General features: G+C 33.8%; 1 protein-coding gene across 1 annotated transcript in view; it reads left to right on the forward strand.

The window, feature by feature from the left end:
* Positions 1-466: 466 nt before the first annotated feature.
* LOC149787586 (Fanconi anemia group D2 protein-like) overlaps positions 467-20,018 on the forward strand; it is a 172,877-nt gene continuing 153,325 nt past the window's right edge. Inside the window, exons 1-6 of the mRNA XM_089973764.1 lie at positions 467-534; positions 4,392-4,467; positions 9,736-9,870; positions 13,473-13,540; positions 17,394-17,446; positions 18,359-18,406. Coding sequence (XP_089829890.1) covers positions 4,398-4,467; positions 9,736-9,870; positions 13,473-13,540; positions 17,394-17,446; positions 18,359-18,406 — 374 coding nt within the window. The 5' untranslated portion in view covers positions 467-534; positions 4,392-4,397. The remainder of the gene's footprint in view (positions 535-4,391; positions 4,468-9,735; positions 9,871-13,472; positions 13,541-17,393; positions 17,447-18,358; positions 18,407-20,018) is intronic.

Genomic DNA, 20,018 nt, shown 5'->3' on the forward strand with positions numbered 1-20,018 from the left:
GATTCTGCCGAAGACCATGCTGGTGAGGGATAGAATGGTCATGTTCCTACAGTTGTTACAGTCACTAATATTACACGTTTTGGTGACTTGACGATGATTCCACTTTCGGTCAATACAGAGCTTTCTGTTTGTGTTAAAATATTAAAGTATTATAAGTACTAAAACAACATTGTAAACAACTCGTACAGTATTTTTTCTCAAGTTGCTATCATATAGTTATGTGTATTTAATATATTCTTATATGACATTGAGAACACACACACACACACACACACACACACACACACACACACACACAGAGGTTTGCCATATAAAAATGTTACAATGTGTCAAGGTGACCAACATAAATATAAAACACAGAAATCTCTGACCTTGTTAAAACGAACGCAGTAATCTATAAATTGTTTGCGGTGTTTCGGAATGACGCCAAGAATGATCCTACCGTAGATTTATATAATTATGAGAACTGGAGCTCAACAGTTAGCGGGAAATCTGAAACCGAAAGAACCATACAATATAACGTTGATATAAAGAGTCAGTAATTAGAGTTTGCAAATTACCATCTTTATTGTTTTAATCTTTAAATAAACGGCAATTTCTGCAGGGCTCGAGAAAATCACTTGTTCTCGTCCTGTCCCGGTTGGGTCGAGTTGAAACTTTATTATCATGGACTCCCGGTATTGACGCGCTTAAGCATTTACTTTCGCCTTTTCAAATGTATTCTCCTTTACTAGCGATACCTCTTAATTTGTGGGAAAATGCTGTTAAAGCATGCATATCAAATGGGGTTAATAATGTTAGGTATATTTGATTTAATTTATATTTGATTTCGCAAACAACTAAATCAGATATAAATTAAATCAAATATACGTAACAATATATTCACTCGACACTCGCACTCTTCTTCTTGGCATGCTTTAAAACCAGACAACCTTTGTAAAGTTCGTGTTTTACTTGATTTGTTTCGACGCACCTCGCATGATCCACTGTTGTACAGTCATAAGATCGGGTGAAACAAACCCATTGAAATCTGAAGTTAGCAACAAGATATGATTGTTTTTCCAGAATTTTAGAATAAATACAATTGGAATGTTTTCTGCATAATGCAAGTTTTCAATAATAAAAACTAAATCCCATCTTTGTATATTTTAAAATAAATGCACAGGAAGCATTCAGAAACATGCACCATCCACCATGTTTAATACTGGTCTTTGGTCACTTTTTGCAAAATGATGACCTTCTGTTATTTCAAACACATATGGTTTGTAATATAGGAGTTTTTTGTGAACATTCAGCTATAAGAATAACTAATTTTTTTCTTTGTTCCAGGTACTTCTGAAGCTTTTCTTTGCCATTATATCAAATGCCCCCCACCACATTTTTGCAAGAAATATTATATTTTGAATCATTCCACATGTTGAAATTATTTGTTGCTCATCAACTGAATGTTTTATGCATAATGTTTGTGTGTAAATTAACTAATTTTTTATTATTGCATTTGAAATAAATTCATCAGTAGCATTAAAAATGTGCACTGTCAACCATTTTTACTATTACCTTTAATCACTTTATGCGAATTTCTTTATTGACTTGACTATATTTCATGCTGTGACCGCTCTGGTGGCCTAGTGATTAGAGTGTCTGCCTCTGATGCAGGAGGTCATGGGTTCGAACCCTGGCCAAGTCATACCAAAGACTTACAAAAATGGTACTAACAGCTGCATCGCTAGGTGCTCAACATTATGAGGCTAGCGTTGGGACTGGTTGGCCTAGTGTCAGGATAATGTAACTTGGTTGGACATCATGCTACATGTCTGCAGCATGATGCCCCAGTGCTAGACTTCACTTTAAACAGCCACATTGCAGACATTGTAGCTATATGACTGAAAAATTGTTAAAGCTATGTTAAAAATCCTAATCACACACACACACACACACATAGGATATAATCATTGAGGAGAGCCAACAAACAATACAAATTGAATATACGTAACACAGTGTTCTTTTAAATATGCACATTGATCTGAAATAACAATTTAGGAAACCACAATTGCCATTTTAGGATTTGCTTATGATAAAATTCCTGAATCATATTGTACCAAACTCAACAGTCATCTTGAAATTCCTTTGTTTCTGCTTCTCCCAAATGAAAAGTCTTATCATGTGGTTTTCACCAATAAAATATCATATCACCATTGGGTTTATGCAGAAAAACAGCTTATGATGTCTTGGTTGGTTCATGTACGAAATGAAAATAGGGCCAGTCTTATGCCCAGTATTGCCACTATGGCAGTTATCTTGAAAATCATTTGCTACGACTCCTAAATGGTAAGTAATATCAACATAAATTTTAATGGAAAGTTATGTCAACATGAGTTTTCACCAGGAAGACTATTTATAATATTTAGTTGGTCCTCCATGAAAATGGTGCCAATCTTACACCAATTGAAAATATTGATACTGCAAGGGACTCGTGCTAAATAAAAAGGCATGGGTGGGGGTCCTTATGGTAAACTCCTACCTTTCCCCCTTAATAGCTAAGTAGAAATTTCATACATAGATAGCCTATACAGACAGTGGTAACCATTTACAAGAGGGATAGAATTTTAAGACGTCACAGGCTGAGGTTGGGTTGTCAGACATGTATTAAATGTTCCATGGAGGGGGTCTTACCTCTTTAAAATTCAACTGCATTGACAGTTTTCAACATTTTTCTAACTTAATTTCATATATGCAGTCATAGGAAGAAGATGCATCATATATAATTTTGATTATTTCTGACCCTTTTGGTAGCTGGGATTATGTGGTTGTCAGCGGGGAGAGAAGAGGGGTAGTAATATGAATTGAAAATTGGGATGATTTGTTATGGTGAACCTTGGACAGGTTTTCCAATTTTGTTCCACATTTGTAAAACTTTTTACTGTGGAAGTCTTAAGTGATTCTATTAATTTTTGATTGAACACGAAAGAGTAATGATCTGATTGTAGATGGTTTGCTAGGTTGATTTGTTATATCTAGCAGAGAGAAAGTAGTAAAGACTTTGTGCTCTACATCATGCAGTATTTTTATATCTAGTAATTTACTCCTGAAAACTCAGGGCCACTAGGCTTCACATTTGGCAACAAATGTGAAAGAATTTTGAAAGTGGCGCTAGTTTTTTTTTGACTGGTGAAAGTTGCTGGCGACAAATTTTATAAAGTAAATTTTAATTTTAATTGATATAAGTGACTTGGGCCACTTAACACCTGTTTTCACTATCTGAGGCAGTCAGTGGATCATGACAGTAGATGATGAATAAGACCTCATTCAAACATGATTGCTGCTAACCGTAAGCTGTCAGTTGTTTTTGAGAAGCAATGAAATGTGATTAGAAGGAAATAAGGAATGACGGGGATATACTCTGTTGTTGAACACATTGGCCAAAGATTTGTTGTTATTTGCACATATTATTTTATGTTTGAGTGAGAGTGAGTGTGGGACACACTTGGGACTGTTTAGTGGTTTAGGGAGTATGTACTTAGATAATACATTTTTGTGGTCTGAACTTAACTGAGTAACACAAGATGCTGCTACAAGGATGCCAGTTGTCAACTTTAAGGACCCAAGTCACTTATATAAATAAAAAATTAAAAATTTACTTATAAAACACGTCTGTATCAAGCACAAAGAATATTGCTAATCTAGCTCTGAAAAACAAAGATTTATATCCGGCTACATCAGAGGCAGCTACCAGGTTACTTGTTGTCCCTATTTTTACTGCAGACTGTGAGATGGGGTTCAGTCACTAGAATCTGTTATCAAAACAAACTTAGCAAACTTAGCAAAATTCTAGAGGTTTATCTACTCTGAAAAATTTAATGATAATTTCTGATGATGGGTCCATTGTTGAGAATTTTGATTTTAGGAAGATATTTAAGAAATGGTCCGGGGAAAAAAATGAGGTGGATTTTGATGAAGTGTCAATGACATTGTTCATAAAGACGAAGCAGTACATGTATTTTGTATTATGAGTTATAAAGAAACATTCTTATTCATTCTTGCTTTTTATATGGCTATACATTGAACTTCATGTATATATAATGGTATTGTTATATTTATTATTAATTCTTGTGCTTTGAAATGTGATAAAACATGTAAAAACTGTTTTATTGTCATGTTTATATAGATTAAAAAATAGGGCAGAAATAATATTACGCATCATGGCATAAAATGGCTTCTATGGCTGAAAAGTGGCTTCATATTTTTAATTTGACAAATTTCATGGTGCAAAGAAAAATATTTCCAAGTGAGACTCTGAATTTGTGTTCCAATTATACAAAATCTGATAATGTAAAATAATATGGCCAAACAAGTATGACCAAAATACATTTAATTCATTTTTTTGTATGCAGATCAACATGGTATTAGATAAGTCAACAAAGATGAAAAGAAAGGTCATAGATCAACCGAATGGGAGGTCAGCTAATGGTAAGTTCTCATATCCATAAGAAAATGACTAAACAGAGGAAAAGATGAAAGCACAACTATTGTGTGTACTCCCACTTTTTACTGAAGGTTTGATTCATTCAGACGAGGGATCATCTTGAGGGCACAACAAATGATGCAATTTTATAAATCTAAGGGTAATCTTTGAAGTCTAGATATTTGCAGTACACAAAATTACACATTAGTTAAAATATTTTTACATTTTCATGCACTATTCCCATTCAGAAATATGTATTTGATATACTCTGTTTAGCCATTTCATGATGATATAAATTACACAATACTTATATCTATTTAATTTGATCGTAATAATTTGAAAATATTAACTCATTTGGCCTCAGAGGCTTTTGTCGTTTTTGCCTGAAATGTGCGTAGGAAAGACATTTGGGGGGCTATTTCTGAATACATCATAATACATCGGCTTTCAACCGATTTTCCATGAGACTAATGTCTAGTTGTTTCCATGAGACTAATGTCTAGTTGTATTAGAAACCTCATTTTCCATTGGTTATTTTGCTTGCGCATGAGCAGAAGGGTAAAAGTTGGAGTTCTTTTTTTTTTTTTGCTTAATGGACCCATAATTTTCGTATGGAGACCGCAATTTATTCCAAATGCCCACCATATCCTAGTTTTTGCAAAGAATCACCTGTGTGCAGTTAAGACTGGTATGCCTTAGATCTGAGGCCAAAAGGTCTAAAATCCAGACACAAAATCGCATTCCGACCTTGAGCGAATTTTACGTGAAAAAATATTGGGTCCAAAAAATGAGTTTTTTTCCCTCTGTATTTTGTAGTGCAACTAGAACTTTTAGATTATTTGGTATCATTTTAGAGCTATATCTGTCTGCTGTTTTTTAATACCACCCACGTTGGTGTATCTTAAATGACCTTGATGCTGCAGAGCTAGGAAGTAGGGTACAACCTCATCACGTCTACAGACGGGATCGGGGCCGAATTGGTTAAGAGTAAATTAAATACTACTTACTGCAAAGAGAGGTGGCTGTAAATAGTGTTTACTGTGAGTGTTGACTTGCAAGTATATTGCTTCCATTTTCCAGTCCTAACAAGCTGTATTTGTATTTATATTTTGCTGTAAAAACACTGTTTGATGCAATAAAAGTTTTTATTTAATTTGTATTTTCCTTAAGTTAGATTTTATTCCCAAGTTTTCTGGCAGTGCACATGGCCTGATTAGCCCTTGGCTTGTAAAGTCAGTATTCACTTTGTTTTCAAGATTATAATCCTTTGGATTGAGCCATGATTTTAATATATGTACTTATTCAGTGCTAAGTAGGGTTCTCCATCTTCTAGTGCATTTTTGATCTTAATCCTTATTTTGTAAAGGAACAACCATTTTGTCTTCCCAAGCCACAAGTTTGATACTAGCTCAGTGCCAAGTAACAGAGTGTGGTTATTTGAACTCCCTGTGATCTTGCCACACAACTGACATGTGTTCAGTTGTAGCCTTTAATTGATTTTGCAGACTGTATGATCCGAGTGTTACTTACAGAGTCCAAGCTCAGTCTCTGCATTAGCACTTGCACATAACAGTGAAGCCAAGGAAATGGATGATATTTAAGATGACTAGATGACAATAGAGGATTTCAAAACTTGATCAGACAATGAGGATGAATTCTTGGACTTTGTACCAGCTGACATTAGACGGTGACATTTGTAGGATACTGTCAATCACAAAATAGTAGACTTGGCTTTCATTGTTTATTTGTAAGATGTGTGGAATTAACATATGGGATATTGTGAGCTGGTTCATTCTGAACTATTTTTTTTAACCTATAATTGAATACATAGATTTATCATATAAATGCATTTAAAATGTAGGGCTTTATGGATTGTAATGGATATAATTAGGACAAATTGTCAGTTGTCAATTTGTCTGTGACATATTTTGATCAATAATATAATTGTATTTTACACTGGATTTGTCTTTATGTTTCCTATTTATCTATCCATCCATCCTGTTTGGCTTGTTTATTTTTCCAAAGAGCACTGATGACAAGTCTTGACAGATATGACTGTAAAATTCACCCTGATTAATATGAGGGTCAAAGAGAAATAGACTTTTGGAAGCCCAAAATATGGGCTGGGGGGTTACTAGCAGCAGGGGGGGCGAATCGGACATGTAATCAGGTTGTCTTAAAAGCGAATACAATTGGTATCGGCAAGAATAAAAATTGAGCCCCCCCCCCCCTTTACACCACAGGTTTTTGTACCAATAGGCCATGAGGTACTACAAACCAGATTGGCAGATAGCAAAAAGCCTCACATACCCTTTTAGAGGTGAAGTGACTCCACTTCCTTGCCAGAATATGGGAAAGTTGAGGTGTGGAGAAAATTTGGAATGTTCAAATCATTTATATTTTTACTTTGAGCTAATGAAAATAAAAACAAAAGAATACTTATTGCCTTGAACTCTATCTTAGTTTGCATGAACCAAATTGTTTTTATGATTTTGTTTTTGAAAAACACAGGCTCCTCAAAAATAGGTTACCGTAATTGAATGGGTGACATTTTGACCCTCGCTTTCTACTTGTACAAGATGAAGTTTGAAATAAACCCATTGCATTTACTAACAATCTGTCTCAAAATCTCCACAGTAATAATAAATCTCCACATAGTAATGTTTTTGCTTTTAAAAAAATATGATTGCCCGATGCCTGGGGCACCTCTAATTTCAGATTGTGCTCTGAAAGGGGTGCCATAGTAATTAAAAGGCACAGAGGTCAGGTTATAAGCTACCATTATGTAACTGGCTGACAATAGCTAGTGAGATGTGTTTGAAGACTGCAATGAGTGAGCCCATTGTGCTAATTTGGTTAGGTACAATCAGACAGCAAACAATCCAATATAGGTAAATCAAAGAGATGCTAGCTGTGTGTTGGAGAACAAAATGTATTATGTATCATTTCCCTGAATGAAAATGTTTCAGCCATATGTATTATAGGTTTTTAACAAGTTTGTGAACAGCAGCAACGTTTCTTTGAAGTCTGTTTTTACTGCATACATGTACATGTATATATAATACAGCATGATCATTTCAGCTGTCAGCTGTCAAGTGTGATTCATTTTTGAAGATGATTTAGGAAGCAATTAGCTGTCAACAGTATAAGCAAAGTCCAACAAAAATACATTTCAGAACTGATTGATGGAGTTTTACTTTGTGAAACATGCCAGCAGAAAAAAAATAAGGTGGGGGAGGCAATGAATTCTTTGCACATACTCCAAACAACATATTGTCACATGTCTGTTTGGTTCTGACCATGATTGGCTCAGAGAATCCAGCAGAGAAGTTTGAACACCGAGACAATCCAGTCTCTAGTGAGTGTAGTGATGAACACGAATAATGCCTGCATTACCTTCAAACCCCCTATAAAATATTTTAATTGTAGCAATTGCAGGATTGTGTGACAAATAGTATTAAAAAAGGGGATATTTTGAGCATATGGAAAAGTCTGGGCTTGTGGAATTTCAGTCAGGGCTTGTGATGTTTTTTAAATCAGCAGCCCTGGGTCTGTGTCAAAAAAACATTTTTGAGCACGGCAATTGGGTCCCAGATGCATGGAATCTTCAAGCTTAATGTGTTACCTATTGATTGAAATATAATTACAGACATACAAATTTAAATTGACACAAAAATTTAATGACAAAAGACTGTTTTACATGGTCATTTAACAGAGTAAAGACACAAGTTGATGTTGAACTCAAAGCATTAAATGTGCAAAAATGGGAGGGGTAAAGACTTATTTGAGCAAAATGACTGGTAACTTACTGATACAGATCACTGCCATCTCACCTCTGCTTGGGTTTGAGTCTCAGGTTCAGCCAATGTGGGTATGTGAGAAAGCTTGCCAGTAGCTTCTCGTGGGTCAGTGGTTCTTTCCGGGGTTTTCCCCGGTTCTTCCTCCACCATTTATACTGGCCGCCATGTATAGCTTATCTTGTGCTGAAAAATGGCTTAAACCTTACAACAACAACAGGTAATGGGGTGACTCTTTCACCTAATTGTCCCCTAGCATGGGCCCTTTCCTTCTGTCTGTGTTGTAGATCAGCTTAATTTGTATTGGCACAGATAACCTCTTGAAAGATTTTAATGTTGGTTCTGCTAGTCATAGGGAGAACTTATTCCATGGTTTTTCATCTGTAATATGTCTGTTAGTTAGCTCAAGTTTGTTATCGCTACTCCTTAAAAACTGTTTGGAAGATGAACATGAAATGTTACAAACACATTCATCCCATGGTCTAGTTGGTCCTAAATGAAAATGGTTCCACTTAGACATACATTATGGCAACCACAGCATCTGTCTTTAAATTCTTGTTGAATGGATGGTCATAGCAACATGAGGTTTTGACTAAAAGACTTCTTATGGTGTCCATTTGGCCCTAAATGAAAATGGTCTGACATCAGTATGGCCACCATAGCAGTCATATCTCAGTAATGCCATTCGTCCTAAACAAAACGTCATATTGATATGGGAATTTCACCAGTACATGTAGATATCTTATGATGTCTAATTGGTTCAAAATGAAAATGGTACTGATCAGATATCCAATAGGGCCACCACAATGATCATCTTGAAAATCTGTATTGCTACTCATGAATGGTTATGTCAGTATGGGATACTCATTGAAAGACTTATTACGTCTGTGCTGATCGGATATCCATTATGGCCACCACAACAGTCACCTTGAAAATATTGTTATTGCTGCTTATCCAGCCTCATCTAGGCCTTAATTAATAATGTTTCTTAATTAAGAATAAAATACTTCATTCAGACATTTTGTGAACTTTACATATCATCTGCATTCTTCCTAAGTTTATATGCAGTAATATATAATGCATGAAATATATTTTTTTCCTACAACATTGTTTGAATCTCCTAATTAAATATCTATGAACTGTTTTATGAAACATTGATGCCCTTTAGTCCAACAGCAGGCATATGAATTGTGTTATGAGACACTGATGCCCTTTAGTCCAACAGCAGGCATATGAATTGTGTTGAGACATTGATGCCCTTTAGTCCAACAGCAGGCACAGGTTTACTTTTTAAGAACATTATGTACACATAATTTTACCAACAAATTGTTTTTTACTCATTTTCCGACATTGATGTTGAATATCTGGCAGAAATAACTGTTCTGTTCCATACAAATTGTGTTTTTTTTATTTACACGTTCCCCCCACCCCATGTTATCTTTTCTGAATAATGATAACTTCTTGCATCTTATATAGTAAGTTCAGGAATTGGAAAGAAAAGGAAAGGATCCAAGGAGAGTGAGGATGACTATAAAGATGACTCTCTCTTCTGCAAGTTACTAAATGAAACAGGAATTCAGCTGAAGAATGGCAATAAGTATAATGAGATTGGTGAGTTAAACTATTTTTCCATGTTATCTTTAGTTTTGGGAGAAGAAAGATATCAGCAGTTTCTACAGATTGTAGGGTATAGCTGTTTGCAATCTTTCTTAGATGAAAGACTAAATTTGTTATCACATGTATAGATATTTTAAAATTTGCAATAAGTTGCTGATTGCCTTTTTGGGAGCAGGTGCTAGATATGCTGGAATCGTCCAGACTGATATTGTATATTCCCCCTAGTAAGTTGAACTTTTTGGTTTGAAAATTTGATTCCTAATTGCAACATACAAACAATTTGATAAATCTAGTGATATTTGAAACTTGAGATATTTGCAGTACATACAAAATAATGTAAATATAAATAATGTCATGCCACTTTTTCCATTCAGAAGTTCATACATGGTATGTACTGTGTTTATCATTTTTATTATGGTGTTCATCACAGTATTTGTATCTACATTTATTTAGATTTTAATAATTTGAAATGATATATTATTCACTGCATAGTGAAAGTGTCTAAGATCACACAATGTTTATATCTCTGTTTAATAATTTGAAATCAGTATTACTTACTGTAAATGAATGAGCCTGCAAGTGTGTTTAGGTGGGTATTTACTAGTAAGTATATTACCTTCCATTTTTTTTTGCATATCTGAACAACCCATATTTGTATATTGTGTATTTTGCGATAAAAACAGTGTGTGTGGGTTAATAAGCATGTAGCTTTTTAAGGCAGCACACAAGTTTGTTTTGAGGAATTGCTAGTTTATAATAGTAACATGGGTTTTTCACTAAAGTCCTCTTTTAATATGAAGTTGGTTGTGAAAACAAGCTAACTTCTAATATGGCCTCCATGGCAACCATGTTGAAAATCTTATTCTTGCTACTTTTCCTGAAATGGGTGGTTGTAGTAACATGGTGTTTTCACTAAAACACTTATGATAGATAGTTGTTCCTAAATTAAGAATTTTGATTTAACTTCCAAGGTAGTTACCATGGTGGCCATCTTGAAAATCTCTTTTATTATTACTCCTCCTGAACTGGTAGTCATATTAACTTGGGATTTCCACCAAATGACATATCATGAAATTTATTTAGTCCTAAATGAAATGGCAAGGATCTGACGTGGAGTTGTGGTGGCTTGCATTAGTTGGTCCAAAGTGAATTGGCTTGGATCTGACCAGGATTTTTTTGTGGCTTGCTGCAGTTGGTTTTAAATGAAAATATAGTAGAACCTGTCACGAAAGACCACCTCTTCTGCCAAAAAATGGTCTCTCAAGACAGGTGGTCTCTCATGACAGGTCATAACACATATATAATCAATAAATCTCTACATGGAGAACCTGGTCTCTCAAGACAGTTGGTCTTTCATAGCAGTGGTCTAACACAACAGGTTTTACTGTAGTTCTTTTCTGATCTCATAAAATAGCCTCCACTTGAAACTCTTTTTAGGGCTATTCTTCCTTATTTGATGGTTGTATTAACATGGTATTCCATTGAAATAAATCTTGTATGTGATTTATCCAGATGAAAATATTATTGATGATCTGACCTCATTAAATGGGTTGCCATTATGAATATCTTATTATCTCCTTTTCTCCTTAACAGTCATATTTTGCAGAGATGCTCCTAAGGCATGCAATCATGAAATACATGCAAAATTTGTACTAATTTGCACACTTTGAAAGTGGTTATGCACAAGAACTCCCACAAATTAATTTCAAGTCATGCATATGAGAATGTACTCAGCAGTATGCAGCTTTATTCAGCCGTTCACCCTTAAAGTACTTGTAAATGGTAAAAATATTGACACACTTGTTGTGACATTATTCTTCCGCAACGTTTTACACATCTGGTTTCTTCAGCATGACATGAATGGTTATTAATCTAAATTTGATTGGCACATTGGGCCCCATAAAAAGCATCGTGGTGAAGTCTGAACCTTGCATAAAGAAAGTTTTACAAATGCGTGTTTGTAATGTGGGCTATCAATAAGACCCAAAATGGCAGATTCCCAGCATTGTTCATCAATAGATGATGATTTAGTTTGGCAAATACTGACTGATCATAGTAATGAAGGTGATTTATTTTTAAAGTTAGGAAGTATATTATAGGAGAAAAAGAGGGTTGAAGAAGATGCCAGTGAGTGACTTTGAACCAAAAATTAGTGTTAAATTTGAATCCGATGTACATGCTGGATGGCCCGAAACAGACAGCATGATGGTTAACACTTCATTTCAGCGGTATTTTGAGAATAAATGTAGAAAAGGCAGACAAGTAAGCCAAATTAAAATACAAACAATTTAAAATAAAGTGCACTTTTCATTTCTTTTCTACTCGTAATTTAGCCCTGCACGTTCATGTGCTGCCAAACCATATAGTTCTTGCTTAAAAGGTTATGATAAAATCTAATAAATAAGAATCTAAAAATGAAATTATAAAGATATTTATTTGATCAAAATGCTTGCTTGAACTAGATAGGTATGATAAAAAGTGAATTGGTTAGAATTTAAAGTTGACTGTGGCATTAATGGACTTAAAACACTAAAACAGCATTACAAAATAAAATCTATGATTCATAGTAGTCAGTAGGATGCTAATTCAAGACAGTTAGACTTTGACAGAGCTTATATTAGTGAAAATTTTTATTTTGGAGTAGAATTATCCAAAAGACAATAAATGTAAGCTGTGAAAGGGTGTTCTCAGTTCAGAACTGTATTCACACACAGATAAGAAAGAGATTATGCTGTGAAACAATGAGCAGATTAATGCTTATACAACAAGAGGCAACATCTTTTAAAGATTCTGATTTCATTAGGGGCATACAGAGTGGGTAAGGAAGAAAGAGAGATGGATATTGAAGTGTTATGTAAATAATGAAGTATGGCTGTTCCTCCTCCCCCTCAATTTTGTTCTACTCCCCTCCCCCCTTATTTTTGTGACAAGAGGGGAAATCCCCCCTTAAGATAAAATCCTGTGAGCATCTCTATTTTGACATGGGCTTTTAGACCCCTGCCTTTTCTTGGCCTTTTTGCTTTAACACTATCTAGCTGGTTCTTAATTAAAATGGTGCTGATGTGACCTTTAACAATCTTTAGAATTTTGAAAAGTAATTGTTATCATTAATTCTCTTGAATGAATAATGGCACTGACTTTCAATTTCACCAAAACTACTATTGCAATATGAAATTGGGTTTAAATGATAGGTATAATTTTGTTACATTTTAATGTCAGTGTTAAAGTTAAAGTCTGATATGTAGGAGAAATACATCAGTGCTCATGCATTCAGGCCATACACACACTTTTTTGTATCGTTATAATTGAGATCAGGTCATTAGTGTTAGGACTGGTTGGCTATACTGCATCTATAAAATGTCTAATGGGCAATAGGATTGTGCTTTTGTAACTCACATGCTTTGTGTTTTGAATCTGATCCCTACTTTGACACATGCAAAGATACGTAGTCAGTTATCCCCATCAAGAGGACAATTCCTATTCCAGTGTTTTCAGTCAATAACATCTAAAATAAGTTAGGAAACTTGTTGCATTAAATGTATGCATCTAAATAATGGAAGACTTTCAAAATGTAATATTGTGACTTTCTCTTTCAGTCACCGAGCAGGCAGTCTTTCAGCGGAATTTGTGCACAGCTTTGAAGAAACAAATAAATTACCAAGAGGTAATTATGACACCAGCATGATGTAATACACATATGTTCCTTTCTGTCTTCTGTTGTAAATGTAGAGACACAGCAGTCACATCCTCTGTCCATCCAGTAACTTTTGGGTCATAGTATTTTATTTTACTAACCAGTGTATTTTATCGATCATAACAAAAATATTACTTGGTGGTTGTTAAGGGACATTCATATTAAATGGAAATGTTATAAGTTAATATAATTTGTTTGAAAAGTCAATAAATTTATTTAATTTTCCTCTATATTATTTGTACCTAATTCAGATTTGTATATAATTTGATCGGATGATGATGAGAATTGAGCATTTGCTGTAACGGTGACTAGAGTCAATTATTGTTTGTTTAGAGCATTTGCTAGTTGCTGTAACAGTGACTTGAGTCAATTATTGTTTGTTTAGAGCATTTGCTAGTTGCTGTAACAGTGACTTGAGTTAATTATTGTTTGTTTATGCATTATTGCATTGTAATTTTTTTTATCAATGCACCAGTAATTATGTTTTTATTTTGCCAATTATTTGACCTCTTTCAAGATTGTTTTTCCTCATTCAGAATTAAGAACACATTTTTAAGCCACATGGAATGCATGCAATGCTAGAGTATGATTTTAATAATTACAGTACTCAACTTTTCCTATGTCAAGAAAATTATTACCCTTTAATTTTCATTTTGCTGGATGTTTGTATGTGGTATTTCCATCTTTTACCTTGTTTTGTGGTAGTTATGTCTTTATTTACTTTAAAACAACGAGTATATAAAATATACACTGAAAATGTGTCAATACATTCAGGCTTCTCACAATTGTAATCTCACTGCTGAATATACTCTTAAACTTTAAATTTTGACCAATTCACTATTTATCATACCTGTCTAGTCGATTAAAATCAGGTATGACCGGGTGACTTCTCATGAATTGTGCTAGAAAAGTTAAAAAGTAAATAATTTATATCAAAATTGCTTCAGTTTTTATGCTTATTATTATTCTTAAAACAATCACAAATGATATTCAGGTGTACACCTATATATATACATACATATATATATATATATATATATATATATATATATATACCAAAAACGTGTAAATACTTGTGTTTCAGTTTTTGAGCGAATTTTGGTTTTTCTAATAACTAAATATGTACATCATATTGCCACCACTTGTACGATGAAGGTTTGAACTTGCGTTGAATGAAGTACATCCCTTTGATTTGAATCATATACACCACTGCATTAGCTAAATAATAACTTCAAAATACAGTAAAGAAGTTGCAGAAATAATGTTTCAAAAATAATGCCGTAATAAACTCACTTGTAGTTTGCTTTGATGTAAGTGACCTTAAATCCTGTTTACACTGCTGTGTTAATTGTGTTAATATTATGGAGTAAAAGACAATTAAACATCAAACATCAAAGTACTGGCATAGTTGCAGGACAAAAATCCAACTTAACCTAGTTTAGTTTCAGGGGTTTAATGATTAACAGGCATGGATTGCTACTGCAAAATAAAAGACAAATCTGCCAATTACAAAGGAGATGCCAAAACAACCAGCTTTCAAATTCCAATGTGTGGAAAATTACAGTTTAGTTTAGCCCAAACACAAAACTAAAATGATCATCTTAGTCGATCAATATTCAGAATTTTATGATGATGATGATGCTTTCACTTTTTTGTACACAGTTTATTACTTTTCGTTGTAGCACCTGGTTTTGTTTTAACAGGATGTGGTCAACATGTACTGTCATGCTTATGTTAGTGTGCCCATTGTCACCGACAGCCCGGACCCCCCCCCCCCAGTAGTTAGTATTTACATATGCATTGTTTTAATTCTCTGAGATAAGTTTCTTTTGTTGGTGGATGCAGGTGACTTATTGATGGCCATTGAAATTGCATGCAGTTTTCAAATTTTCAATTTGCGCAGCACCAGTATCCAAACACTAGGACAAGTGTATGTTATCATAAAATTATTATTTCGTTATTTTCATGATATCTGAGTAACGCCCCTTGTATAACCTGGAATCTACATGGCATATGTTTGTCAATCATTTCGCACAATCATCTGAGTAAAACTGGAAATTAAATGTATTTTAATATAGAGCAAAGAAAACCAAATAGACATATGTAATATCTTGAAGGTCAGTTTATTTAATTATTTGCCAAACATTAAGACCCACAATTTCATAGCATTCTAATATACCTTTGAATAAAGATTACCTTAATTTGTAAGATCACTAATATTATTGAAAAATTATCGTGAGTGCATGGATCGAAGTAAATGAAACAGCTATGTTGGTCTAGATGAAATGTAATCTGGAAGAATGTGATTTGGTAAAAAAAACAAACTGCATCTAATATTTCTGGGAATAAACAAAGATATTAGTGATGCTAAGCAGGATTTGCAATTTGTAAGTACTGTACATTTGAATACAGCATGGTCTCCCAGGTAAACTTAAACCAACACTTGAATTATGAGTCTTTTTAAGTTTTATTTAATTTCATGTTGCACAAGCAAAATAATAACAAAAACAATCATTGTAGTTTATAACAGTTTATTTAGGTGGGTATTGAAATAGCTAAGCACTGTTGGTCACAGAAAAAATATTTTTTTTGTGTCCCAAGATTTACAGCCATTGAGGGATATGTTTTATAGGTTTGTTTCCATTAATGAGCATGTTATGTATTCTGGACAGGCATAGCTCACATGATCAGGCAGAGTGGAGCAAAACTTTGCTCTGAGTTGCCAGAGTTTGCCCTATTTCATGGCTTTAGTGAAGATGCTCTCTTTTTGCAGAATAAAGGGAATATATACTCAGTGTATGATACTACATAACTAATTAGTCTTTTTCAAGGAAATGTGCAGTTGACACTTCATGTTGCTTGTGTAAACAATGTAAAACTGAATCTTGAAATTTGAAAAGGAAATTTGTCATGGTTTATTGAAGCATTTTGGCATCATTACTGGTTTCCTGTTTCATTTGTTAAAGAATGAAAAAAAATGTTAGAACCCGGAAAGTCATGTGATGAAATATCAAATTGGACAAGTACAACTTCTTGCATGTATATGTTTGATGGGGATTTAGGAAATTGTTCTTAAATAATAATAATGATGTTAGCTACATAGATGTTGGTAACACTCATTTTTGAGTAATGAGTAATAAATACAAAATAATTAATAACTAGATCACTTCTGTGTATTCCGCACAGGTACTTACTCCTTTTGACATTGTGTGCAATTCGTATTCTTAAAGGAACATTGAAATCATGATTCTAATTACAATGAATTTTAAAAAGAAAGATTTAGTTTTGACTTGACCCCCTTAACATGTGGTAAAATTATGGTTATTTACCTGCAACATCAGTGACCTCTGAACTCCTTGCTGTGAAGACATCTGTCCATTTTTTTCCATGTATCTTTAAAGACTCTGTTTCAAGCTAACTTTATAATGGTTTGGCATTGTTTTAGTGAAGCTTTATAAACTAAAGAAAATTAAATTGTTTCAGTGGCAGTTGATTAAGTATCTTTACCTATTTGTAACAACACAAATGTAAGTTATAAATATACAAGTGTATTTCAAAATGCTTTTATTGCACACATCCTTCCCTGCATAATTTTCTTCAGCAAATTGACTTGATTGGTTATAATGCAGTTCGGTCTAGAATGACCCCAACCACTGTGTTATAGCGGTGTTGCACTGAAATACCACCAAAAGCTTTCTTCAGTTACAGGTAATTGCCATGGCCCTTAGTCACATACTGAGCACAAAAATTCACTCCAATATTAGAAGCAATGCCTGAAGTCTTTTAGCAACTTTCTAACTTACCTCATTTTACATTTGAACAGGTGCTTGATGATTTTGTGGAGGGCTTTCAAAAGTATATTGAAGGACCAAAGAGGTTTGTATTGATAAATGTGGTGATATAGATGTGTGGAGAGGTATTGTTAAACTTGCCTGAAGGAATGAAATTTACTATATATATTTTTGTATAAGTTGAATCCATCAGAAGAAAGAAACATACCTCATCTGTTATTGCATGATTCGTTTGCAGATCAAGGTCTATATTCATTGTTCACTAAATAAGACTGATAAACAACAGAGACTGGGATCTTCTGGTGGATAATGTGTCAGCAGATCTGGGTCTGTGCTGTTTGCACTTGGATCTGACTTATGTCTGAGTATAATTGGCAGTAAAACATTGGACTTAGGTTTGTTAAGATGTTTAGACTAGTTTGACAATCAAAACAGATGTGAAATTATACTGACAAATATTTGTCAAAACAAAGTCCTTTATTGTAGATTAATTTGTTTACAAAAGTTATTAAGAAGTGACAAATGCTTTTGAATAATGTTAAGACATTGCTGCTTTCATATATTTTCCTTTAACAGGTAGTTCCCAGAGACTTACAAAAATGGTACTAACAGCTGCCTCGCTTGGCGCTCAGCATTAAGAGGTTAGTGTTAGGACTTGTCGGCCCGGTGTCAGGATAATGTGACTGGGTGGGACATCATGCTACATGTTTGCGGCATGATGCCCCAGTGCTAGACATCACTATAAACTGCCACATTGCAGACATCGTAGCGATATGACTGAAAAATTGTTAAAGCTACGTTAAAATCTAAATCACATCACATTAACAGGTAGTTCATATACTGCAATATCTGTTATGCATTGATAGTCATTGGTTTTAATTGAGTGATATAATTTCATTTTAAGTTTCTAATAGTTTTTTATTGTTATTAAAAAAAAATTATTATAGAAATAATTGGTAGAATTGTTCATGCCAGTCTTTTTTTAATCCATATTCAGATTTCATCATAGTCTTCTGCCGTGTATTACTCCACCTGACTGTGAAAGGTAAGACACGTCTCAATTTTGTTATTTTATTTGTACTAGAGTGGTTGGGCATCTAGTGTTATCCTTGTTTGTCAGGTTAAGTTTCTTATTTATGTAAGTTTCCAAGCACTTTGGTGAGGTATTCTGTTCCAAGAAAATCTTTTTAGTTGAAAAAGTACCTGGGATATTGTTGGGTTGAAATGGGGCTGTAAAGTTGCATTATGGGGATTGGGCTGGAGGATGGGGTTTGGGGCTTATCAGAAGTCATTTTTTGTAGGCTATTAATAGAAAGTGGATATTGACTTTGCTTTTCATCTTTGGTTGGAAATTGAAGTGCAAAGAAGAGCTATTAGTGAGGTTTATACTTTATTATAAGGCTGTCCTTAGGAATGAAATTAAAGCAGGGTTCTCACAGATTTTAAAGAAAGAATTGTAGGATAGCCTTAAAAGGCCTTTAGTTTGGATTCATGGTTAGAAAAGCTTGTGAAAATGAACAAAGGCCCTGAAAAGCAATTTATTAAATAGCACATTTGATGTCAGTGTTTTTATGGTAACATGTAGATTTACCAGTCTTCAGCCGGTATTTTTGTTTGTGTTTTTGTCTTTTTCTAATTGTGATCATTGATAAGAGTGTTTGTGTTTGTCTTTTTCTAATTGTGATCATTGATAGGAGTGTTTGTGTTTGTCTTTTTCTAATTGTGATCATTGATAAGAGCGTTTGTGTTTGTCTTTTTCTAATTGTGATAATTGATAAGAGTGTTTGTGTTTGTCTTTTTCTAATTGTGATCATTGATAGGAGTGTTTGTGTTTGTCTTTTTCTAATTGTGATCATTGATAGGAGTGTTTGTGTTTGTCTTTTTCTAATTGTGATCATTGATAAGAGTGTTTGTGTTTGTCTTTTTCTAATTGTAATCATTGATAAGAGTGTTTGTGTTTGTCTTTTTCTAATTGTGATCATTGATAGGAGTGTTTGTGTGGGGAACATGTCAATAATATTAAACATAAAAGAGCAGAAGTGCTTCAAATAAATTTGAAGTTTGGCATTGTTCTCAAAACTGTTTGAGAAAACTAATAATAAATTCAAAGAATGCATATAATACTTTCTTTCAATACGCTTTATGACTTAATATGTGGGTTAAAATTCTATTGGCAAAAACATTTAAGTTGGGTCTTATTATGCATTTGTTCATAAATCCTCCAATGTTGTGATAGTAGAATTCTCAAAATTAATGTTTATACTGGAAATGAAAATAAACATTCTGTTGGCAAAATATCCTTAGTCATAAAAAGGAATGAGAGTCTAAATGAACTCAATCGATGAGCAAGTTGGAGAATATTAGTGAATTAAAACCACGTAAATCACCACATAGAATGAGCATGCAAGTACAAATAGCTGGATTGGTGAATGTTGGTTTTGATATAATACTTAAATTATGGATAGGAGCTGAATTTTAATTTATCTTTGAATGAAGAACTCACTGGTCAGATGTAAAAAATGTTAGCATTTTTGAAGTTTGCCATACACATAAGGTATCTTTAATAGATGTGAAGTGATGAAACTGCAATTTGTATGCCCCCACCTGTAGTGTTACTCTTGTCCATCCATCAATCACACCCTGGTCAAGTTTTGCAT

The sequence above is a fragment of the Sinohyriopsis cumingii genome, chromosome 11, assembly GCF_028554795.1.
Source record: "Sinohyriopsis cumingii isolate HCF-2022 chromosome 11, ASM2855479v2, whole genome shotgun sequence".
Lineage (NCBI taxonomy): Eukaryota > Metazoa > Mollusca > Bivalvia > Unionida > Unionidae > Sinohyriopsis > Sinohyriopsis cumingii.